Genomic DNA, 26,345 nt, shown 5'->3' on the forward strand with positions numbered 1-26,345 from the left:
GTTATCAAAATCAAATGTGACTCGCAGCTGGTGGTAAATCAGGTCTACGAGATCTTTGATACCAAAGAAGAACGTATGCAACAGTACGTGGTAAAGGTCCAGGATCTTTTGGCACGATTCCGAGAATGGTCATTTACTCATATCCCGAGGGAGGATAACGCAGAAGCGGATGCATTAGAAAACTTGGGATCATCGACGAAAATAAAGGGATCGGAGTCCGGGACGGTAGTGCAACTGATGAACTCAGTCCTGGATACAGATGGTTACTATAAGGTATATTCGACTAGTCTGGTTTGGGACTGGAGGAATGAAATAATCAACTATCCCGAGCACGGGAAGTTTCCCGAAGAACCCAAAGTATCACAAGTGTTACGCGCCAAAGCTGCACGTTATAGCTTCAGAAGAATTTATGCCCGAAATCAAAATGCCTTCAAGGAAAAATTCACCCGAAGACATACACGAAAGGACGCAAAAAGTAAACTTGCGCAAATACTTATAGAAACCCTCACGTAAAAGGGATAATGCTCGGGGCCAAAGTGCTTTGAGAAAAATGCATCCGAGACTACACATAGTAAATCGCGAACAGAAAAACGTGCGCAGAATTCTTAAACAAATGCAAAGGTTAAAGACTTGCATGGATATTCAAAAGAAAGTAAGACTCAAACAATACTTGAGAAAAAATATGTCTTTATTTATAAGAATGTGCCAAAACGGTAAAAGTACAAAATGGGAAAAAGAGAAGAAAAACTAAACTATAGTGTCTCCGGAACCAGGAGGAAGAGAAGTGTGCGCATCCCCGGGAGAAGTAGGTGGGTCCACCGATGGCTCAACATTTTCATTAGTTTGGCCTTCGGCATCGTCATCTTCTGATTCTTCTTCAGTTCCCGAAAACTCAGAATCGGAACCAAAAGAACCAGGAGCATCAGACTGCGCCGGGAGTCCATTTTTAGCAGCCAACTCAAGCTTTCGGGCTTTAGCAATTTCGTCATCAAAGTCAATGACACCAGCTTTGACCACTTCCAAGGTTTTTCTCCTCATGATGTACATGGCATAAGTTTTTTCAATAACGAGGGAAGCCTCTCGGCGCTTGAGTTCTTCTTTAAGTTGGGTTACCTTGGCAGAAAGGTTTTCCCGGACGGACCTAGCAAATTTGAGGCTGGCATCAAGGTCGCGGACAGTTGCACTAAAGAGCCTATTATGCTCGATAGTTTTCCTGTAATTCTCTTCTAGCTGGGCATATTTTGTCCCTACAGCAGCAAGCTCTTCAATTTTGGAGTTCAAGGCTGCCTCTAAGTTAATCACTCTTTCAGTGAAGGCAGCCTCGCGCTCGGTTGCAGCAAGAATGGTGTCCTGGACTTCAGCCCATTTGGCCTTGGCTTCATCAAATCTAACCCTCATCGGACCAATTTCTTGGCTAAGGGTTACCACGTCTTGCTCGCTTTGCTGCAAACGAGCCTCCAAAACAACAACCTCAGTAGCTTTGTTTTCCAGTTCCGAGAGGCGGAGAACAGTTCGGTCCCGTTCCACCAAAAGCTGATTCCGTTCAGAAGTAAGTTCCTCCTTCTCGTGAATCAACCTCTGAAGGCCCTTAGAAGCAAGAAAGTTGGCCTACAAAACAAGAAGAAGTAAAACTTAGAATACATTCATACAAAAGTAGAAGAAATAATAAAGTAAGAAAGGAACGTACCGCTACGGCATTGTGCATGGCGTTGTTCAACAAACACTCTCCTGAGAGTGCATGTATCTTTTCCCAGTATTTCTTTGAAGCCAAAGGCTTCAGGTAATTAGCAAGCTCCACCGGCCGGGATAGCAAGTTGCATCTTGTAGAGACCGAAAGAGTAACGTTCCTCCTCATTTATGGAACTTCAAAAGGGGCAGCATAATTTTGCCCCAAATTCCCATGAACTGGGGATTGTGGAAGAGGAACACCCTCTTCATGGTCAGGTACGACCGGTGGAGGTGATGTAGCAACTGCTGGTGGAAGAGTGGATGAAGATAGAAGTGATGTACCAGTTACTGGTATTGGTGAAGATGGAGATGAAACTGATGGAGTTGAAGAGTGAGAAGCAGCTGCATCAAATGCAGTGCTGGTTATTGGATGCTCGCCAATAAAAGATGGCAAGGACTGGTACTCAGCCCCGCAGTACCGGGCATAACAATTGGGGCCCAAAAACGGGAGTTGACATTATCTACCAAATCAAACTCTCCCCAAAGTGTCGAGGCATCGTCCTCGGTTGGTTTAACTCTCTCAACAGGTCGAGCATCTTGTTGAGATGATGATAATCGTTGTCTTCTATGTAGAGAAGCTCCCCCATCACTAGCTTCTTCATCATCATCAATCATCACGGTGTCTATGACCGGCCCGGAAGGAGGACCAGTCACCATCGCCACCGGAGATGACTCGGGGGCATCGATCTTTGCCCTCTTATTCTTTTCTCCGGTCGCGGAGGAACGTATTCTCTTCGATTGCTTATCCTCCGGCCAGGGACTCCGTAAAGAAGTGTTTGTGCCCGAAACAAGCTCATAGATACCTGTTCGAGTAAGTGCCTCCCGAAGCAGCCTCGCTGCATCAGCAGGATCAGCCAAGACGTCCTCCTCGGGGACAACAACAGAGCCCGCAGGTAGACCTAATTTCGTGAACAAGTCAGAAGGGTTCAACCAAGTTTTCCATATACAAAAAATAAATGGAAGCAAGGTAAGTTACAATTACCATAATATTTGGCCTTCCACCCGTATTTAAGGGCCAGTTCTTTCCACAAACGAGTTTCGGGCGTCATGACGTCTAAGATCTTTTGAACATACCGGTCCAAGCCTTCCATCACAAGTGGGATCCATCGAGTTGCTGAAACAAACGAAGAATGGAGGATCAATACGTCTATAGAAAAATACTTAGTAAAAGGAAATACTAAACAAAGAGCTTACGAGTGCGGTTCCAAGCGGCCGAAAAGGATGAAGCCGTTGCCAGAATGATTTCGTTGGTGGCGACTGCAATGAACCATTCCATCCACCCACGGTCGTTGTCATCATCCATGCTAGACAGCAAAGCATGGTGGCCACGCTTGCAGAGGTTTATCATTCCCCCGCGGAAGATTTTGGGATAATAGAGATTCATCATATGAGCTAAGGTTAGCTCCTCTCCAGTCTCCTAGCATAAGCGTCGAAGGCAGGTGACCGTCCTCCACACTGAAGGACTTACATGTGCCAAACACACCTGGTAGCGAAGGCAAAACTCCGCAATCACGGAATCAAGCTCTCCACTTAAAGAAAACGCACCCAAAGTAAATGAATACGTGTAAAAGTATGTAAAACCTTCCTTGGGAAGGGTCACTCGCTCCAATAGATCAGGAGCAGTGATATCCAACTCATGGCAGCGACAGTCATCCTTCACAGTAGGAATACTGGAAGGACGAATGGAAGAAGGGTACCTACTAACAGCCCATGTACGAGGGTTAGCAGTAGGGAATTTCTCTTCTAAGTCCTTTGTGGTAATGAGTCTCCATGGGATGATGAAACCCACCGTTGGAGGAGCAGAGTCCTCGACTTTGTTCTTGTTCTTTGAAGAACCGACACGCTTGGAGGAAGAAGCCATTGAATACGAAGAAGGAAAATGTTTTTGTTTGAAGAGAATTAGAGAAAGGATGGAGAACAAAGATTCAAATCAGAAGTTCGATAAATTATGAAGTGCAAAGGAAAAAAATGATGCATATAAGTGAAAATTTGGCGGCTAAATTCATGACCATGATTACCTTGATAATCGGTAAAAGTTGTGCTGAGTCGTGGGATGACGCATGTTCAGGGCATTAAATACGGAGAGACGTGCGTCTAATCAACCGTCAGAAGCCTTCAGAGGGAGTTATAGTAATTCCCGCCAAAAGAGTATTTCTACCAACTTCCCGATAATACAAAGTTATGTCATCAGAAAGTAGGGGGACTATCTGTATAGGGTGAAATATGATATGACACGTGATCATATAAAGTAAAGACACGTGGAACCCTAGACGGGGATGGCTGAAGACCGAACGCATCCATTCCGCTTGTCACTGGAAGGGATAACGTTCATAAAGGTGTATTAAATGCTCTGCGCCCGGTAACATTTAATAAGAAATATTCTGCAGCATTAAGAGCAATGACCCGTTACAGAGAATTTGACATTTATATTCACCGTTACATCTTCATCAATGACCCCATAATTGACTTTAAAGGAGGGCACGATCCTAGAACCTCCTTCCCTGGACGCAGCTATAAACAGTGAGCCCAATTATCATTGTTGAGGACACGAAATTGTCTGGCAAAACTTATACTACATTATATACAAAGCTTAATATAACCTTACTTTCTTGTTTTTTGATCTCATCATTGCTGTGTCCGGGAACCTTGTTCCCGGAACTGCCATCTCTGCTGTTTCATCTACATTTTAAGGCTAAGTATTATACATTTCTTCAATTATTGATTTCAGGATCAAATTAGTTCACTTGTCTAGTTTAGGCTACTTAGACTATTCCGTTTTACAGGTAAACAATTATAGTATATCCATGTATAATATACCGAGAATATTGAATATACCATTTAACATACTCAAATAAGGTATACCAAGAATATTGGATATACCAGTTAACATGCTCAAACAAGGTATATCATTATTAATACTAATCATGGTATACCAATGTGTAGTGTACCAGAATATTATGAATACTATGATTCAGTGTAATCATGGTGTATCAATACATAATATACCAAAAGTATTGGGTTGCGGTGCTTGGAAGTTTGCAAAGGGTTGAGCGAAAGGGAGGACTGGGCGGGGCTACTTTGGGGCCAGTTCTTGGAAATTAGTAAACAAGGGGCATGTCGGGTCAATATTATGCTTCGAAGGAGTTTTTGTCCTTTTCCCTAGACAATTATCATGAATTTTGTATTTTCATGTGCCAAGAAAAAAAACTAAAAACCCAAACTGAAAAACCAAAAATAATTAATTTAGTTTTGATTTTGATGATATGAACACTGTTAACCATAATTAAGTAAATGTTTACACAAATTATATTTTTTCTTTGTTGATCTGATGTTAACATTGAGTACAATTAAGTTTATGGTTAAAGTAATTAAGTCTTTGAAGTAGAGTGCGAACAACTCGCAAAGATAGCGCGTCCTACGAGATCAGAAAGTCAAAAGCAATTATCTAAACTTGGTGTCAGAGATCAAAAACATTATCATCACTACCTCAGACTTCCCTGTGCGGCTGTCCCCGTCTCTCCCGGAGAAAATGGAGCATACTCTGGCGCTTGTAGCACTTACTATGTTTCTCTTGTCTTATGCCACCGATTCCGCCGGTGATTTCACCGCCGTTTCAAAACTCCGGCGAAACTCTCAAGTGACAGGAGGTCTATGCGCTCACCTCATAGAACCTGCTGGTTTCCCTTGCATTGAACACTCGGTACACTATCCTCTCCATCCATATGTATATATAACATGCGGATCATTTTCTGCTTTTACTTCTGTGCAATTTCTTTTTCTCATAAATCTCATAAGTTACTGCTCCTCTCATCCCAATTTATGTGACACTATTTGATTAATAACGGAGTTTAAGAAAGATTTTTTTTTTTGAAATTTGTGTTACATAACAAGTCATTTATGTGGTTATAAATCAGGATAAAATGGGAGTTTAAAGTAAAATAAAAATGTTACATTCTTTTCCAGACAAACTAAAAGGAAAAGTGTGCCATGTAAAATGAGACGGGGGATGACTTAACTAACATAGCTAGTATAATTAATTATCTTAACATTGAACTCGTAAATGTGCCCGAACTGATGGATTTGGTTGAACTGATTCATATAGTCGACCTCTAACTAGTTTGCAATTGAGCTGTTCCTAATCGATATGTGATCTTTTCTATCTTGGAACTATGAAAATATGGAATTTTCTATTTCCTAGAGTCTAACTCAAATTTTCTATCTTGGAACTATGAAAAATATGAATTACTTGAACTCGAGATGTATGTTGATATAGACATAGTGTTCTTTGGAATGTTATCTTTATTTGTTTTCTATTTCCTGTTGTATTCAATCATAAGAGGCCTTGTGTGATACTTCTAGTTGCTGATTCAGCTGAAAAATATTCTTTTATAATGAATCCCGCGTAGACGGAGACTAAGGATGGTTACCTCCTTGGACTTCAACGTGTGTCGTCTCGCTCAACAATTGTCAGAGGTGAAATGGGTCCTCCAGTCCTGCTCATCCATGGACTCTTTATGGTAATGTTGCTGCCAATCTCAAATTTCATTTTGCTACCTTCTGAATACTAGGACTTTATTGCATTTTGGTACACCTGTTTGGAGCAGAATTAAATTCCTAATATATTTGCCAACTTACCAGAAGAAACACACTTGCGCTGCGCTCACAGAGAAAAAGAAAAAGGAGAATTGAGAACTTAGGCACAAGCAAAGGAGAAAAAGAACAAGGAAACATCTTATTTTATATTTTTTTTAGAAAACATTCTTTTGGCCCATCCTGGCTTGTTTGATTTTCAGCACAGTGCTATGTTGTAGGATCTATGCACTGAATCTTATAATGGTTAGACCACTCTAAACACTGGCATTTCTTCAAATCAATTGAACACCGGGCTGCCTTTTTTTTAATTGAAATTTCTTCTTTGTTAGCAGTAGACTACATCTGATATCGGGTCTTACTGGTTAAATGGGCTTCAGTTATCACATTCTGGGATGAATTCTTAATTCTAAAGAAGAATGAAGCTTGAAGTTCAAACAGATACCAAGAAGTAAATTTCTTCTTTTCCGATAAAAGAGATATTGTGTCTTTGTGAAGGAGATTGTATAAGAATGTTTTGGAGAGAGCATCTTGTGTAAGAATGCCTTCGGAGAAAGCATCTTATATTAGGTCAGATAAAAAATTTCTGCTGAAGCATCTTAGGTAACAATTAATCTCTCCATTTTCATAGAAATTGAGAAACAAAGCAAATGATGTGTCAGTAGAATTGTACTATGAAACTCAAATGTAGTTCAATCTTATTAGGTATAATTGTATAATTGCTTAGTATTTTATCTGCTCTATAACCGTACTTCCTAAGAAATGCAACTCGAAGTTAATGTATTCGGATCTTAATGTTAAGAGTGTCCCACATGGGTTGAGGGAGTGGGTTGTTGTCTTCTTATATGGTCTTAGATGATCCTCACCTCTGGAGCTAGCTTTGGGGGCTGAGTGTAAGGACGGACATTGAGCTTGAGTTAAGATTCTATATTCACGGTTGGGGGTATGGCTCATTCAGGTTCATTTTCTTTTGCATCTATCCTGGATTTTAATGATCAACAGTAAGATTCTGCAGATGTTGAGTAATGACCAATCAGGGTATTTGCAGATTTAACATTTTGGAGTCTCAATGAATTGAACAGTTATGTAGTAAAAACAAATAACAATACCCTGTTCAGTGACTTTATAAGAAAAACAATATCCTTTTTAGTGGCATTCGGGGTATAACAAAAGTAAACAAGTTATCCTCTGTTTCTTCTGTTATAGTGGAAACAGGGTGTGACAACAGACATGCCATGGGCACATTTCCTCAGTATAAACAGTGTGAAACATATTTACTTACTACTGACAAAGTCTATATTGGGCCAATTTCCAGTACAAGCGCGAACTTTGACTAACCTCCATCTTATTGGAATTTCAGCCTTAACAGTTCAGATCATTTCATTTTCAGCTAGAACTGCTTCCACTGATAGTTCCTCTGACAATAAGTCACTTATATAGATGCTCTACCTAGATCATCTTAAATCTTCTGCAGAAAAAGGTAGTGTCTGAAATACTCTAACTGCATCTGGACACATGCTCAGTAACTGCTGTTAACCATTTCCTAATTCATCAAAGGTAGCAAGCCCCTGTTTACAAGTCAGTCGAAAAGTAAAAGTTAAGTTGGAGTTCTTTAAGGTAGCAAGCCCCTGTTTACAAGTTGTTTGAAAAGTAAAACTAAAATTTAGATTTCCTTGCTCGAAGCACACGAATATCCTGCAAGAGAGTACAGAGCGCTACTTACATTTCTGGTAGAGTTTACTACTGATGCCGAATCTTGATTTATGGAGGCAGGTGATGCATGGTTCATGAACTCTGCTAGTGAGTCATTGGGCTTTATCCTCGCCGAACAAGGTTTTGATGTCTGGGTTGGAAATGTGCGTGGTACACGCTGGAGTCATGGACATGTATCTTTATCAGTGAAAAATAAGGTAACATTCTATCTTGTGTTTGTCAAATGTATATGATTATTTCTCTGGTTTTGCGTATGTTTTGTCTTTCATGAGGTAGTCTAGCAGCTGTCAAAGGCGAATACAAGATTTATACTTGATGGGTTCGAACTTTATTCTTTAGCACTTAACCAATTAACTTTTAAAATTGTAAGTTCAGAATTTGATATTTTTTAAAATTTTAGTGATTATAGATGGGTACACACACACACACACACACACACACACACATATATATATATATATATATATTATGTGTGTGTGTGTGTGTGTAATGTACGCATACATACTCCGTGTCAAAAATGCTGTTGAGTTGAACCCATTCATTTTACATTGCATCCTCCATTGGAAGCTGTGAACTCTTGCTCTGAGCATTGGATTTGCTTTGCATGCCACGGTCAAGCCTTTGTTTTCGTGCTTACTAAAGTGTAGGCTATCTTTGACATGAGAAATAAAAGGCTGAGTCATGGAAAGTCTACTGTAGACCATGGTGGTTTTCTTTTGCTTATTAAAAAAAAAAAAGGAAGAAGAAGAAGAAGAAGAAGAAAGCACATAGTGACTTTACGGATCAAATGATATGCAGAACAGCTTCATAGGAGGAATTTAACTGTGTGATGCTGAGATGCTCAACTGGAACAAAGTTGAAAGTAATTTTAAATCTGTCGTATGTAGGAACGTGGTACATGATCTGGTGGTTGGCTTCTGTGTCACAAAGAATTTAGAGCTCAATTCTTTCAATACATTTATCATGATCATCATCTTTTCCACAAAAAAAGAAAAAGAAGCAAAGGAAAAACGAAGACAGATAATGATTAACCGACAACTGTATTAAGTAAATTCACCTTCCAACAAAAACACCTTTGCAGCAAGTAAATACAAGATTACAAAAGAATTCAGTTATTTGAAGACTTTAGAGTATCATGAATCAGTTCGGGAATGTTTTTTATTTTGCTTGCAGCCAGAATTAATTCATATAGAGAAAACAGATTTCAAGAAACAATTAAACAAATATCCTATCAATACCCCTTAGGTTGTCCGTGAAGAAAATATATTCTTTCCATGATACCATCATCGAGCCCTCTCCATAGTTTCTTTTCTTTTCTGTGTAATTTTGGTTTGAAGTATATGTGGTGAAAAATAGTGGTAATTCCAGTATCAATGCTGGGTACAACATTGATGACAATGGAGGTGGGGTGAGAGATGACCATTCATGATTACACCTAAGACTTTTTGGTTGCATGGGGGGGGGGGGGGGGGGGGAGTAAAAGCTAGAGAAATGCTGATAATGAAGGACCAGGAAAGCCTCATGGCCAGGGTTCTCCAAGAATGCATAGAAGAGAAACCAGTAGGTCTTTTTATGATTTTTTGTGTGCACAACGACGTAATCTTTTAGAGACATATTCAATGGGCTGAAGGAACAATTCAAGGGTATACGTTCACAAAGGATGAGGTGTGTGCGTGTGTGTTTATTAAGAAAACAAGAATGAATTTGAAGTGGATTGTAAGATGAAAGGGGCAAGGTTAATATGTTATTTTTTTCCTCAAAAAGATCAAGGGTCAAGTGTTTGAATCCCCATTCAGTGGTTCAATCCCAAAAATGGAAAACAATCTGAGCCATGCCCCAGTTGATTGTTTAGTACCCTACTTTCACTTAATATAGTGTTTTCATTAGATTTGAAATGACATGATTTGGTTTGCTTGCAAATGAATGTACTCCTTTCATCCCGCAATTCACGAGACACTTTATCTCAATGTTGTCTCAGAACATTGACAAATTTACTAGTAATACTAATTTGCATATTATACACAATTTTTTAAGAATTCAAATTGGCTTGAGATTTCAGTTTGAAAGATGAAACTTTGATGATGTTCTTCTTTCCAAATTAAATCTTCATAGAAAACCTAAGTCATTATTTGGTATACTTTTTCTTCTTTTTTAATCAGTCTAATATAAAAAAAAAAGGGCAGCCCGGTGCACAAAGCATCCCCTGATCACGCAGGGTCCGGGGAAGGACTGCACTCCAAGGGGGTGTGATGCAGTGTTATCAAAGGCGAAAAACGCAAAAAAGTTCTATGGTCTGTTGGGGCTTTAATCGCAAAGTGCAAATAAAGAGTGGGCTTTAACGAAGAAAGGCGCAAACGGAGAAAAACTACAAATATGTATGTGTAGTCCAAGACTAATATCTATAAGCATGAATACCAAATATATGGACCAAGAAATTGAATAAAATTTACGATAAAGTGAAATAACAATTGTTTAGTGTCGCCTCTTCATGATTACGCTTATCGGCAAGGAAAAGTATGTCTTAGAGCATTGGTGACAACACTGAAGCGCCCGCTAAGCGAGGCGAAGTGCTCAACATGTTTTGAGCCTCGCTTCAGGGCTTAAGCGCGCCTTTGATAACACTGGTGTGATGTAGGCAGCCTACCAAATGCAAACATCAGTGACTAATTCCACGGCTTAATCAGTCTAATATACTTCTATTAATGGTGTTGAATATGCCAGTGAAACTCTTTTCCACGCTTAGCCAATATTTTTCTCCTATTGGACAGAGGATGTGCTAGTTACTGCCAGAGATTCATGCATTTCCTTGTTCTTATAAAAGTATAATTTCTTCCCCAAAAGCCATCTCAAAAGAATAATTTCTTCCAGAAATCACATATGCAGTTCCTGCCTGTTTCTTTGCAGTTTCTGATGATGTGCTAGTTACTAAATATACACAACTTTTTGTAATGGAAGTGTCTTACTTCCTCGGTTGAATTTGTCTTAGGAATTCTGGGACTGGAGCTGGGAAGAGTTGGCTCTTTATGATCTTGCCGAAATGATTCGATATGTAAATTCAATCACAAAAGCAAAAATTTTGGTTGTTGGACATTCACAGGTTTTATTCTTTCGTAGCATCCATGTTCTTATGTAATTATAAGGTTTTTCTCTCCTTGCCATAGCATCTTATTTATTTTTTTTTTACATTTTTATTTTCAGGGAACAATCATGTCTCTTGCTGCTTTTACTAAGCCAGATATCGTGGAGATGGTCAAAGCTGCAGCACTCCTTTGTCCTATATCATATTTAGATCATATCACCACAAATTTTGTCCTTAGATTGGTCAAAATGCGTCTTGATGAGGTGCTGAAATAGTGTGTCGCCATGTTAGTTTCACTACATATATGACTTCAACAATACTCTGACAAATTTTATGCTATGGATTAGATAATTCTTGGATTGGGCATCCATCAGCTTAATTTCAAAAGGTTCCACTAAATCTTTCACTTCTTTGTCCAGTATTCTCATGATCTTCTATTGCCTTTATTTAAAGATATGACACATTTTACTATAATGTTTGCAGTTATATGGGGACTCAAATCATGGATATGATGTGTGAAGGGCATATTCACTGTGACATCTGGCTCAGTGCTATTACAGGTTCTTCTTCATTGTCCATCCTCACTTTCTATGCATTTCCTTCTTGCTTATTACAAGTTCTTATTATACTTCTTAAGCTGGAATGTGAAGGATTGGCTGTAGCTTAGTGATGTGAAAAAGAATTTGGTCGGTTCTAGCTTCTTTTGTGATGCAAGATCAAGAAGGCCAAGAATCCAAGAAGTTCAAGAATCCATTCAAGATTAGGATTTCTTATTTCCTAGTAATATGGTTCTTGTTTTAGTAGGATTATCCTATGCTAATTAAAAGTGGTTACTATCCTATGCTAATTAAGATTGGTAAAATAGCAAAGTGAATGGTGACATACTAATTGTTGAACGGCTTCTGATAAAAAGAATTGCTTTTCCTGAGTTGAGGGCAGTATTGTGAGGAGTGTGAAGCGAGGAAAAGCGACAAGCCCCTTTTCGCTTAAAGCGTGAGGCGAGAAGCGAAGCGCTCGCTTTTTTGAAGTGAAGTGGAATTAAATAAAACCAAAATAAATAAATACTAACAACAACAACAATAACATACTAGTATTATCCCACAAGTGGGGTCTGGGAGGGTAGAGTATACACAGTCCTTACTCCTACCTAGGGATACAAAAATACATAAAGGACACTAAGTGATGTATCAAAGCTACTGCTACAAACACGGATAAAGCTCGACTACCTAACCCTTTACCGTTATTCTCAACCTCCACACTTTCCTATCCATGGTCATGTCCTCAGTAAGCTGGAGCAACGCCATATCTCGCCTAATCACCTCTCCCCAATACTTCTTCGGCCTACCTCTACCTCTCCGTTGGCCCTACAATGCCAGCCTCTCATACCTCCTCACCGGTGTATCTGTGCCTCTCCCTTCACATGGCCGAACCATCAAAGTCTCGCCTCCCGCATCTTCTCCTCCACTGGAGCCATGCCCACTTGTCCCGGATAACTTCATTTCTAATTCTATCTAACCTGGTATGCACGCACATCTATCTCAGCATCCTCATTTCATCCACTTTCATCTTCTGTACATGAGAGTTCTTAACTGGCCAACACTTCACCCTATACAACATAGTCGGTCTGACCACCGCTCTATAGAACTTTCCTTTAAGTTTTGGTGGCACATTCTTATCACACAGAACACCGGAAGCGAGTCTCCATTTCATCCATCCTACCCCAATACGGTGTGTGACATCCTCGTCAATCTCCCCATTCCCTTGTATAACTAACCCAAGGTACTTGAAACTTTCTCTCCTAAGGATGATTTGTAAATCAAGCCTCACGTCTTCGTCCTCTTCCTGAAATGCGCCACTGAACTTGCACTCCAAGTATTATGTTTTGGTCCTGCTTAACCTGAAACCTTTAGACTCCAGGGTCTGCCTCCAAACTTCTAACCTCTCGTTGACACCACCACACGTCTCGTCAATCAGTACAATATTATCTGCAAATAGCATGCACCACGGCACCTCCCTTTGAATGTATCGTTTCAGTGCGTCAAGCGCCAGGGCAAATAAGAATGGGCTGAGGGTTGACCCCTGGTGCAACCCCATCACAACTGGGAAGTATTCCGAATCCCCTCCCACTTTCCTCACCGAGTCTTAGCTCCATCGTACATATCTTTAATAGCTCTAATATATGCAACAGGAACTCCTCCAGCCTCCAAACATCTCCACAACACTTCCCTTGGCACTTTATCATAAGCCTTCTCTAAGTCGATGAACACCATATGTAAATCCTTCTTCCTCTCCCTATACTGCTCCATCAACCTCCTAACAAGGTGAATAACTTCTGTAGTCGAACGCCCGAGCATAAATCTAAATTGGTTCTCTGAAATCGACACAATTCTCCGCACCCTCAGCTCCACCACCCTCTCCCATACTTTCATAGTATGACTTAGTAGCTTGATATCCCGATAGTTGTTGCGATTTTGTATATCACCCTTGTTCTTATACAATGGGATCATCGTACTCCATCTCCATTCCTCGAGCATCCTCTCGTCCTAAAAATGACATTGAATAACCTAGTGAGCCACTCTAAGCCCGCCCTACCCACGCGCTTCCAAAACTCAATCGGTATTTCGTCTGGCCCGGTCTCTCTTCCCCTGCTCATCTTACGCGTAGCCCCATCTACCTCCTCAGCCCTTATACGTCTGCAATACCCAAAGTCTTGACGACTCTCGGAGTGTTCTAAGTCACCCGGCACAATGTTCCTATCATCCTCTTTGTTCAAGAGTTTATGGAAGTAAGTCTGTCATCTCCATCGAATAAGTGCCGCATCCAACAACACTCGACCATCCTCATCCTTGACGCACTTCACTTGGTCCAGGTCACGAGCCTTCCTTTTTCGCACCTTGGCTAGCCTGTACAATTTCTTATCTCCTCCTTTGCCTCCAAGTTCTTCATACAAGTGTTCAAACGCGACAGTCTTAGTCGCGGTAACTGCCAACTTCGCTTCCTTCTTAGCCACCTTATATCGCTCCTTGTTCTTCCTCTTCTCCTCCTCATCCACGCTCTCCACAAGCTTTAACTACTGAAAATTTTAATTAAAAATTTGGCAGTCACAACACAGAAACTACCAGAGCAATCACAACAAAAACGCAAAAGAAGAAGAAGGGAAGGAGAAAAAGAAGAACTGAAGAACAAAAAGCAAAATTGGCAGCAACTCGTTTCAATTTATAGGCCAGAAAGGAAAAGAAAAAGAAGAATTGAAGAAGAAGACAAAATTTGGCAGCATTTCGCTGCAATTTTAAGCACCAAAAGGAAAAGAAAAAGGAGGAGGAGGAGGAGGAAGAAAGAAATCATACCTGAGCCTTGAAGAACCTTGAAGACCGAAGAGTGCTGAAAACCCTAGGTTTTTTAGTCGCTCTGTCGCTGCACTGCTTATTTTGTGATAAAAGAACTGGGTTTTTTTCCCCCTTAAGAAGACCATTGGCAGTGTTTTAAATACAAAAGCGATCGCTTCTATCGCTTCACGCTTTGCATCCACTTCTCGCTACTATGGCAGAAGCGCTCGCATCCAACTACCTAATACGCTTCAAATAGGTGAAGCGCTTCACTTGTCGCCTCGCTTCGCTTTGCACTTTAAGCGCTGAAGCGAGCGCTTTTCACAACAGTAACTTGAGGGTCTTTCGGAAACAAGCTCTCTACCTTCACAAGGTAGTGGTAAAGTCTGCGTACACACTACCCTCTTTAGACCCACTTGTGGGATTACACCGTTTTTTTTGTTGTTGTTTTAGTAGGATTATATTTGTAGTTCTAGTCAAAATAGTATTGTTAGTTGGTATTCTGTTCTTACTAGATTTCTTTTTCCTATTTTAGTTAGGATAGGATTTTCTTAATAATTTCATCTATTTTACTCGTTGTAAGACCTATTTAAAGGGTTCAATATGCTGAAAATAAAGGGCGGTGATTAGTTTTTTTAAGCTCTTGCTTAAAAAACGTGATTTGCCTTTTATTTCGTTCTCCCATTATTTAACACTTAGTGCAATCTTGCGGGATTGAGGAAATAGTGAGTAAGGTTCTTTCCATTTTACATTCTTCTCACGTGAGTTTGAAGAATGCTTTCGGTAGTATTGTGAAAAACTTTAGCGGGATGCTTTTGTTTTTCTCTCTTCTTTGTGCTTAAGAGGTGCAAAACCTTGAAAGTGCATTATTTTGACACTAGCATATGAAAGAGATATTTTTTTCGCTCTTTTGTATCTGCAGCTTGGCAAAATGACTATTTTCTGATACTAGCTGTCCATTATAAGCATATAACCTGGGTTAATTGCTGGTGAATGGTTCAACTATCTTATGCAAAAATTGGCCCTAACAATATGTAAATGGTTGTGCTGTTTGCAAAGAACGAAAAAAAGCTGATTGGCATAAGCAGCTTTTCAGTTAAATAGAAGGTAGATCCTAGAAACATCTTAAAAGTCAGCCTCCAAGTCATTTGAATATATCCTCTATATGAACTTAGTTTGGTGCTTAAGGTTTTTATTGCTCTACCCACTAGAAACTTCCATTTTGTCAGTTATATGACTAGCCTTGGAAGCAATACCTTTAGATTTCATTGAGCACGTTGGATATTGCTACTCCTCTTTAGCAACTATTAATAAGCTTAAAGGAAGAATGGAGAATTTATATCGCTGATCCCAACTTGTTTGCGACTGAGGCGTTATTGTTGTTGTAACATAACTAGGCAACTTTCTTCCGAATGGTATCAGATAATCAATGGCATTAGGAATTGTTAAGAATGTTGTAATAATATTGTAAATGATAGTGTATCAATTATGATTAGTCGGATTTAATTAGATTGATTTCGTAATTAGGTAGAATATTTTCCTTTCTATCTTAGCACTTGTATGTTAACTATTTAAGACCCAGTAGCTTGAGGGAATAATCAAGTTACATTTTCACTCAATTCTTTCTTCCTTAACTTGTTTTCCTCTCGCATAATGTAGCATTGTATCTATAAATACATAAGGAATAAGAGGCATTGTTCTCAAGCGTTTTCATGCTTTCTGCCTAGCTTATATACTGTGGTTGAAAAACAACTCCTCCCTCCATTTCAATTTATGTGACACACTTTCCTTATTAGTTTATTGTAAAAAGAATGACATATTTCTATATTGGGAAACAAAACTTTTCATTTTACCCATTTTACCTTTAACGAGAAGCTTTTATAGCCACACAAATTGAAGGCCCACAAAAGCTTTTACCCTTCAAGTTTTTAAAACCACAAGTTTCAAAAGTTTTCCTTTTTTTTTCTTAAACTCCGTACCGAGTCAAATTACGTTGCATAAATTGAAACGCATGGATCTGAGCAAGTTTGCTTTAAATACTTGCACTGTAATCTCTTCTTTACTGTTTGTAGTAACTTCTTGGTACTTTATTAATGAAATTTATCTGACCTTATCAAAAAAATACTTGATAGTTATGTTCAACTTCATGCATAGCATGTTTGCTTATCCTTAGATAGCAGGTTGGTTGGTTTTATGGCGTAGTGGCATTTGGTCATGGCATTCAGTATCAAAATATGTGATTCCAAGGTGGAAAAAAATTTCTTTCCTTTGGTCATGTTAATTCAGTTATATTCTTTTGTTCATCCTTGATATCCTTCATCACCATTGATGGCATTATGGGCCCTTTTTCTTCCTCTCTTCCCTCACAAACCAAGCTTATGTGATATGGCACCTAAGATATTCATGCAGGAAAGAATTGTTGCTCAATGATTTTTGCAGTCTTCTAATTAAGGCATGAAACTATCTCAAAAAGTATGAACTTTACTACGTTCTCCATGTTTTCTCATTGATCAATATTCGTGCAGGGAAGAATTGTTGCTTCAATGATTCACGGATTGATTTCTATCTTGAATATGAACCTCAGCCATCATCCTCGAAAAACTTGCATCATCTCTTCCAGAGTATGTATATACGTTCAGATTATACATACATATCATTGTATGTAATTCTTATTTTCTTTTTCCAAGTGGGATTGGGAATAGTAAGCTTGGCCCATAGGGTTGGGGTTACAAGGACTGGATGTCAGATCTGGTTTAAAGCCAGAATCTCGACCACTGAACCAATACCGTGGGGTTTGTCTCCTATTCCCTGTTCATCTCAATTTCTTGAATCAGCTATCTTCAGGTTTTTGTTAATGTCTCCTGGTCGAAGTTTAAATGAGGACTTTCATCCTCTTGGGCACTGTTTTACCTCCTTTGTTTCGCCAAATATGTTGATGTTGTTATGATCATTGCTACTTGGAGTGCGTGCACATGTTGTTTAACTGTTCATATTGTCATTATGGTCCTTATATTCCTGATCAAAATTTTGCAGTGATTCGTAAAGGGAATTTTGCTATGTATGATTATGGAATGTGGAGAAACCTCATGCACTATAAGCAACCTGAGCCCCCAGAATTTGATATCAGCCAGATTCCCACTTCATTGCCATTGTGGATGGGTTATGGGGGCAATGACGCATTAGCAGATGTCATAGACGTCCAACATACCCTAAAAAAGTTGAAGCCCAAGCCAGATCTGCTTTATATTGAGGAATATGGTCATATTGACTTCCTCTTAAGTATAAGGGCAAAAGAAGATGTTTATGACGACATGATTATGTTTTTCAATTCTGTACAAAAGATAAGCAGTTTTAAGTAGTGTCTGATTAGTATACGTGTGGTGGTGCTGGCCTATTCCATGTTCAAAGTCTTGTATATATAGCATGATGATGTAGCTGGTGCTACCTCTTCAGACTGTAATAGCTTCTGGCAAATATGGTGTGTATATAAATCCATTCCCAATCCTTGTACAAGTGGTATACGAGTGTACAAGTCTGTCAGCCCCTCCAATTTTTGTTTACATACTCCTACCTCCATTTTGAATCATATGCAACATTCAAGAGCTAATCAGGAATCAAGCAATCAATCAATATTCAGTATATATTCGTGTAGCGCGATACCAAATAAGTATACAAAATTAAAGAGGATCTGAAACAGCAACTGGAAGAAGGTGTATGAGTAAATCATACCTCTTCAATTCGTTCGATATGGAAGAAACGGTGAGGAACTAGGGTTGTGAAAAGAGGAGCTAGGGTTTTGGGACAGTGCTGCTTTTTATAGTGGTGATGACAGTGATAATGCGAGCATTTTGAGGGTAAAGTGGTAAATTAGTGTTTGAAATGTCTTCTATTAGATTCAGTGTTTGGGCCGTTTGAGCTGCTGCACAAGTGGAAAAGTTTGAGGAGAAAGCCACTTTAATGGATGTATTTAAAAAATAGACAGTATTTGTAATGTATTTATTTATAAAATAGAAAGAAATATGCGTTTTTTCTACTTCTTCTTTGTATGCATAAGAATGAAAGTGAATACACAAATAATGCTTCAATCTCAAACTTAACTTCTCAACGCAACAATAATTTCAATTCAATCCTCCAACAACTAACTAGCATTAGTTATAGCCACTTATCATTGTCAACCATTGTGGAATGACCGTAGGAATACTATAATTGTTGTAGAGAAGCACAAAACTGAAGGTGAATAATAATAATTGTGAGCAATTAAATCCCATGTGAAGTTTCCAAACATTTTTGTTAAAATTTGATCCCTAAATAAGTATTTTAACTTCGTGACCGTTCAATCAATCATAACAGTTCAATCAAGAGCATTTGAAACTTATTTTCATATGTAGCATTTGCTATTTGCCAAACACTCGATGATTATGGGCTGTAGTACTCCTATCATTCAAATTGGATCCGAATCCTGATTCGTTTGTCAAATTGTTCGGCAAATAGATCGAGTGAATGACACATCTACCCACAAAAACAAAACTATTTACCCTTATCTACCTATTTTGTTTTTTCACCTATCAAACTAATTACATTTCCTACCCATAGTAGCTTTTGTGGGAAATTTTCTCTTTTTTCTCCAATTCTTTTTTATTTCTATGCTTCTTTTCTTTTTTCCTTTTTTTCTTTCTTTTCTCCTTTACATTTTTCTCGTTTTTTTTCTTTTATTCATTTATTTTTGCCCAAATCATATTATTGTTATTTTTACCATAACTTATTTCACTCTCAAATTTGACTCCTTTATTTTTTTTCTTTTTATTTTTTTTCTTTATTTCTTGTTCCTTTTCTAATTCCACGTGATTGCCATGCAAACCTTGATCTCCTTCCCTACAAATATCAGTACACACTATACCATTAGCAGTAACACAACCAGTTATGGAGCAAGAAAACATAATCTACGGTCACTAAATCTCCATAAATACTTACTAATTAGAATAGATATGATAATAAAATATTAAAAAATACAATAAAAATATAAGTAGCAAAAAAGACTTCTAGTACCATATGATACCAATATGGTATACATGTATACCAATAGAGTATATGATTGCTCTAGAATATTGCTACAACTATCTGCGACTATACTACTATTCCAAAACATTAAAGGATACAATAAAAGTATGAGAAAATTACATGCTCGCATTGCAAGCTAAATATTTGCAAAGCAACTTTCTCATTCCGTATACTTACAAGGTATATAGTTGTATGAGGTCGTTCCAATAATTGCCTATAACTATAAAAAAAACTATTATATAATACACATAATCTATGTCCATCGGCACAAAAAAAATCCCAGCACAGCAAATTATGATCATATAAATAATTCCATAATAGAATTCACTTAAAAATGCCGCTAAAACAACCAAAAAAATGTTCAAACTACCATATGATACCAATATGGCATATACCTATACCAACATAGTATACAGTTTTACTAGTTAATTTTCGACAACTATATGACTATACTACTATTACATAACACACATGCATAAAGAGAAAAATAAAAAAATAGTGTACCACATATTAATATAATAAAGTATTTCAAGATATTGTACTATATTACTATTATTAAAAGAAAATCAAATAGTGTACCAATTAAATGTAACTAATCAACCAAAAAAGGATTCAACTAGCATATGATACCAATATAGTATATAACTATACTAATATGGTATATAATTGTACGGGGTCGTTCTAACAACTGCATATAACTATAAAAACTATTACACAATACACAAAATCTATGTCCATAGGTACAAGAAAATCCAATACAGCAAAACATGATCATATAAATTATTTAAAAATAGAATTCACTTAAAAATGCAGGTAAAACAACCAAAAAATATTCCAACTACCATATGATACCAATATAGCATATAATTATACCAATAGGGTATACAGTTCTACTAATTAATTCCAGTATGACTATACTACTATTACATAATACACATGCATAAAGAGAAAAATAAAAAAATAGTGTACCACATATTAATATAATAATATATTTCAAGATATTGTACTATAATACTATTATATAAAACAAACGCATAAAGAAAAATTAAAATGATTACATAATACACATGCATAAAGAAAAATTAAAAAAATTCAAGATACTGTACTATTCTACTATTACTAAAGAAAAATCAAACAGTATACCAATTAAATGTAGCTAATACAACCAAAAAAGGTTCCAACTAACATATGATACCAATATAGTATATAGCTATACCAACAGGGTATACAGTTGTGCGCAAAAAGTTTTAAAAAGTTTTTTTTAATTCAATTATTAAACTGAAATAATATCAGTTCTCATATAATCTAATTAACTCATATAGATGATACCCACATGGTATATATCATATATTATCACAGTATCATAGATGATTGGTTCATTCCTTCAAAAAATTAGTAGTATACTATTGCAATTAATTATATATTCTTAAATTAATTATTGTATACCAATATTATATACATTATAACATTTTGGTATACAATACGAATCTATCTTATTCGCTAGTTCAACTCAATTCTTTCTTTTTGTTTTGCTTCTGCTATCTGCCTTCTCTGCCACAAAGTGGTGCACAAATAGTTCCTAAAACTGAAAAATAACCCTTCCATTAGTTTTGTAGTCAAATATTCTCAAAATTGGCCAAAGCCTACAGTATGCACACAATCTTCTTCCTCTGTTCATATGTCGGCTCAACCGTTGAAAATTTTAAACTTCCGGTGATCCTCCAACAAAGGTCCCTACTTCTACTAATCACTTTTTCACAAGTAATTATCAATTCGATTTTTTTTTTGTCGCTGATCTAGCTTATCCCTCCCCATATGATATTGAAGCAACAACTTTTTGTCAATTTGCTAGTTTCGATGACCTAATAATTCCCGTCAATCGCAAAGTCTACGGAGATGGCCGGATTTTTTATATACCAGGTACAACGGGTAGTCGGGTAGATGGCCCTATATACCAAGAGAAAAAAGGAAATGGGTAGTCGTGTAATAGGTTTGGGCTGGATAGGTAGGAATTGTAATTAATTCTTAAATGGGCAAAAACGGGTAATTAATTTGAGCCTAATGGGTATATTGTGTAGTTTCCCCAAATAGATTTGCATGATCAGAGGATACATAATACACAATACACCCACTATTGTATGGCTCTGAGTTAGTACTATGTAAAGTTCAAAACATTGCACTTACTGAATAAGCTGGCAACATATACATGGGATTTTCTTTTAGGGGATTCTACTTTTCGTAATTCATAAGTTTTAACTGGATTCTATAATTCAGAATCCAATCTCTCTACCCTGACATGGAAAACCTAATCTGGAACCAACAAGCTGGAAAACATTGGATTGAATAGACAAATGTTGAAAATGCTATCTTCAGGCCTGAAACAAAATTGTTTACCTGTAAAACGGTACAGTTGAATTTGTACGTAGTTTATAGACAAGCAAATCGGTTTGATCCCAAAAATTATAAATAGATTAAATAAAAATGCAAGACTTAGCATTGAAATCGAGATAAGATAGCAGATAGCTTGGTTCCGAGAGCAGAGCTTCCGAAGACAGTAATAATAATACCAATAAACAGGAAATAAAGTGTTATTGAGCTTAGAATACTGTATAGCATAAGTTTATGAGAAAATTCGTGTCAATCCGATGTTGTTGAAATCACTATTTATAGTTGCACCTAGGAAACACGGTCTTAGGATCAAGCCCCTTTTAAATGACAATTATGGGGGCTATTGAAGAATGTGTAACGGCAGGCTATGAATGACATAATTCTCTATAACGGACTGTGTATTTAATATTGTAGAATATTCTTCATTGAATGCTATTGGGTGGCAGGCACTCGTTTGTCTTCATTAGCAATCTTCCATTCCGGGGCTCTCCTGTGCTAACCGAAGCTGCTGCCCCCGGTCTTGGGTTCCACATGTCTCACTTTCCGCCTATCTCTGGTTTCACGTTTCGCTCTATTATACGAGTATTTAATATGAACTGATTTTACCCTATACAGATAGTCCCCCTACTTTCCGGTGGCACATCCTCGTGTCATACGAAAGTTGGTGAAGATATATTTCTTGGCAGGGAATTTTCTGACCCCCTCTGAAAAGTTTCTAACGCTTGTTTAGATGCACGTCTCTCCGTATCTAATGCCCCGAACACGCATCATCCCACGATTTAGCAATACTTTCACCGGTTCTCGAGGTAAATATGGCCATGATTTTAGCCACCTATTCCTTTATTTATACGCTTCATCCTTATTCTTTTACACTTCACAGTTTTTCAAAGTTCTCTTAACTTCTTTGTATCCAAATTTTCCTGGATTTCACTCCTCTTTAATCTTCTTCTTCAAAGAACTTTTATTTCCTTCTGCTAACCATGGCCTCTTCTTCCAATAACTCAAGCTCTTCAAAAAACAAAGAAAGCACCAATGATTCTTCTCCTCCTACAGTGAGCACCATTATCCCCAGAAAGCTCAGTACAACCAAGGATTTTGAGGAGAAATTTTCTTCTGCTAACCTCCGCACATGGGCTGTTGGTGTGTAGCTTTCTTCCATCTGTCCTTCTAGCATTCCTGTTGTGAAGAAAGACTGTGATTGCCATGATTTGAACATCATTACTCCCGTTCTGGCGGAGTGAGTAACTTTCCCCAAGAAGGGTTTTATGTATGTATACACGTATCCCTTCACATTGGGCCCATTCTCATTGAGCGGGGGACCTGACTCCATAATCTTGGAGTTTTGCTTTCCTTACCAAGTCTGCTTGGCACAGGTGAGCCCTTCTGTGTGGCGGACGATAGCTTGTCTTTGGAGGCTATGCCAGGCGATGGGGGAAGAGCTCTCCCTGGCTCGAATGATGAACCTTTACTCCCCCAAGATTTTCCGTGGGGGAATGATAAACTTCAGCAAACGTGGTCAACATGCTTTGCTCACCAGCATGGATGATGACAACGACCGTGGATGGATGTAGCGATTTGTTGTAATTGCTACCAGGGATATCATCCCGGCCACAACTCCATCTTTTCCTGATTCATGGAATCGTACACGTAAGTTCAACGTCTGTCTATTTTCTGATTAAAGGTTGTTCCATGTTATTACTGATCCCTCTCTTTTCATTATTTCAGCAACTTAGTGGACACCACCAAGGGTTGAAGGCTTGGACCAGTTGGTCCAAAAGATTTTGGACGTCACCATGCATGAGACCCGCCAGTAGAAAGAACTGGCCCTTAAATACGGGTGGAAGGCAAAACATCATGGTAAGTTGATACTCGAACTTATCTTGTTTTTACCTCACATATAAGAAAACTGGCTAACTTCTTTTTTTTTTTGAATTCAGGTCTTCCGCAGGGCTCTGTTACCGTCCCCGAGGAGGACATTTTGGCTGACCCCGCAGATGTGACGAGGTTGCTGTAGGAGGTCTTCGCCCGAACGGGTGTCATTGGACCTGCTTCCAGTGCAGGTGCTTTCTCTCAAAGTCCCCGGCCGGAGAATAAGCAACAAAAGAGGCGACGTTCTTTTACGGCCGAGGGTAAAAATAAAAGGGTGAAGAACGCCGCGCCCGAGTTTGTTGGAGCCACTGTGGTGATCAATGATGATGGGGGAGCCAGTAATGAAGGGGCTTCCCTACAGAGGAGATGACGCCCTTCATCAGCTCAATAGGATGCTCAATCTGCTGAGCTAACAACACCAACCGACATCGATGTCCAAGCATTCTGAGGAGAGTGTGCTATAGTGAAGGATGCCAATTCTCGCTTCCGAGCCTCAGTCGCTGTTCCCGGTACCGTGAGGCTAGGTACTAGGTCTCTTCCGTCTTTGGTTGATGAGCAACCAACAACTAGTAGTGCTTTTGATGCAGTTGCTTCTCAACTCGGAACGCCATAAACTTCATGTCCTTCTTCGCCAATCATGCCTTCTCCACCAGCAACTACTACATCATCTCCCCCGGCCGCGGATATCCGAGAGGAGGATGTCCCTCTTTCCCAGTCCCTAGTCCATGGGAATTTGGGGCATAACTATTCGCCTCCCTCTGAAGATCCTCAGAGGAGGAGGAGCGTTTCCCTCTCGGTCTCTACCGGTTGCCATCTTCTGTCCCGACCGATAGAACTTGCTAATTACCTGAAGCCTTTGGCTTCAGAGAAAGATAAGAATAAAATACATTCTCTCTCGAGGGAATGCATGATAAACAATGTCATGCACAATGGAGCAGCGGTACAATGTTTGTTCCCTCTACCATTTCTTCTAGCTTTGTTGTGACAAGATTTTTGATTTAAACTTTTGCTTTGTAGGCTAAATTTCTTGCTTCCGAGGGCCTTCAAAAGTTGATCCTCGATAAAGAGAAACTCACATCCGAGTGGGATCAGCTATTGGCCGACCGGGATCAAATTGCTGCTCGTCTCCCTACACTGGAAGCACAAGCTGCCGTGGCCGTTGAGTTGGAGGCTCGGTTACAGCAGAGCGAGCAAGAGGTGGTGACCCTCAACCAAGAGGCCGCCCAGTTAAGGGTACAATATCAAGAGGCCAAGGCAAAGTGGTCCGAGGTCCAAAATGATGTTCTTGCCGCAGTCGATCGCGAGGCTGCCTCTACTAAAAGACTAAATAATTTTGAGGCAACCTTGAACTCCAAAGCTGAAGAGGCTGTTGCTGCTGAGGAGAAGCATGCTCGGATGGAAGAGAAGTATAGGAAGGTCATGGAGCACAATAAAGTTTATAACTCCACTATCCGTTACCTTGACGTCAGTTTTCAGGTCGCTAGATCCGAGCGGAATAAACTTTCGACCGAGGTTGACCAGCTTAAGGAAGAGCTTCAATGCCGAGAGGCTTCCCTCATTGTTGAAAAACATATTCCATGTATAGCATGAGGAGAAAAACCTTGGAAGAGTCCAAAGCGGGCATCATTGACTTTGATGCCGAGATTGCCAAGGTCCGTGAGCTGGAGTCAACTGCCCAAAGGGGTCTCCTGGTCCAACCTAATGCAGCTGACTCTTCTGATTCCATTTCTGAGTTCTCGAGAACTGAGGAAGACCTTGAAGGGGATGATGATGAAGGTCAAGATCCCGAGCCGGCGGCAAATCCACCTACTTCTCCTGGGGGTGCAGATGCTTCTCTTCCCCCGGGTTCTAGGGATGCAGTAGTTTAGCTTTTTGCTTTCTTTATTTTTTGTTTTTCACTTTATTCTTTTGTACTTGTGGTGTTTGGCACATTTGTTATATAAAAGTGCTTTTTTGTTTAAGGATTGCGCAAATTTTTCTCTTTGCGTCGAGTTATGCAAGGTTTCGGGTGTGTTTTCCCCCCAATAGTATTTGGATCCCAGGCATGAATTCTTCCAGAACCAACCATATATATGAGGGTTTCATAAGAGAGGGCCCTCTTATGTTTACGGTTCTCTTGAAGAGGACGTCTCCTATTCATTCCGGTACAAGCATTTGAAGTACTTGATTAACTTTCAAATGATAAAATTAATTCATCGTTTGGACAAGAAACAAGATAAAAATAAAAGGACTTTACTTTATTCCTTCCATTTTCAAAAAGTACATAAGCATTCGTCGTGCTAAAAAGAAATTGCCATTACCTGTGGCTAATTTGTACAACTTGTTTCTACGGGACTGGCTCCGCAGTCCCCGATCCCGATGATACATCTTTGTTCCCAGATTTTGTAGTCCCGGTGTTACACCCTATATTTTCGTATGTAAAAATGCGTCGTAAGCAAACTAATGTAGGACAAAAAAATGAGATAATATTTAAAAGTATATAAAGTAAGTTAATCATGTTACCTCTGAGGTTACAAATATTGAAGATCATGAACAACAAGTACAAAGAGGGTTGGACAGTTCAGAAGCTAAAGCAATTAAATAAAACAATGTTT

General features: G+C 38.8%; 1 protein-coding gene across 3 annotated transcripts; it reads left to right on the forward strand.

The window, feature by feature from the left end:
* The first annotated feature begins 5,128 nt into the window (after window positions 1-5,128).
* LOC107784891 (triacylglycerol lipase 1) lies at window positions 5,129-17,996 on the forward strand. 3 transcript variants are annotated; one of them, XM_016606083.2, is made up of 9 exons: window positions 5,133-5,428; window positions 6,135-6,245; window positions 8,088-8,228; window positions 11,018-11,128; window positions 11,230-11,373; window positions 11,458-11,498; window positions 11,594-11,670; window positions 16,962-17,057; window positions 17,470-17,996. In XM_016606083.2, exons 1-9 carry the CDS (start codon window positions 5,258-5,260, stop codon window positions 17,793-17,795), a joined length of 1,218 nt encoding a protein of 405 aa, XP_016461569.2. In that variant the 5' UTR covers window positions 5,133-5,257; the 3' UTR covers window positions 17,796-17,996. The 3 variants fall into 3 exon arrangements, with proteins under 3 accessions (XP_016461570.2, XP_016461569.2, XP_016461571.2); XM_016606085.2 differs by having other exon boundaries at window positions 5,293-5,428; window positions 6,100-6,245; XM_016606084.2 differs by lacking the exon at window positions 16,962-17,057 and having other exon boundaries at window positions 5,129-5,428.
* The last annotated feature ends 8,349 nt before the right edge of the window (window positions 17,997-26,345 follow it).

This window comes from Nicotiana tabacum, chromosome 4 (genome assembly GCF_000715075.1).
Source record: "Nicotiana tabacum cultivar K326 chromosome 4, ASM71507v2, whole genome shotgun sequence".
Classification (NCBI taxonomy): Eukaryota; Viridiplantae; Streptophyta; class Magnoliopsida; order Solanales; family Solanaceae; genus Nicotiana; species Nicotiana tabacum.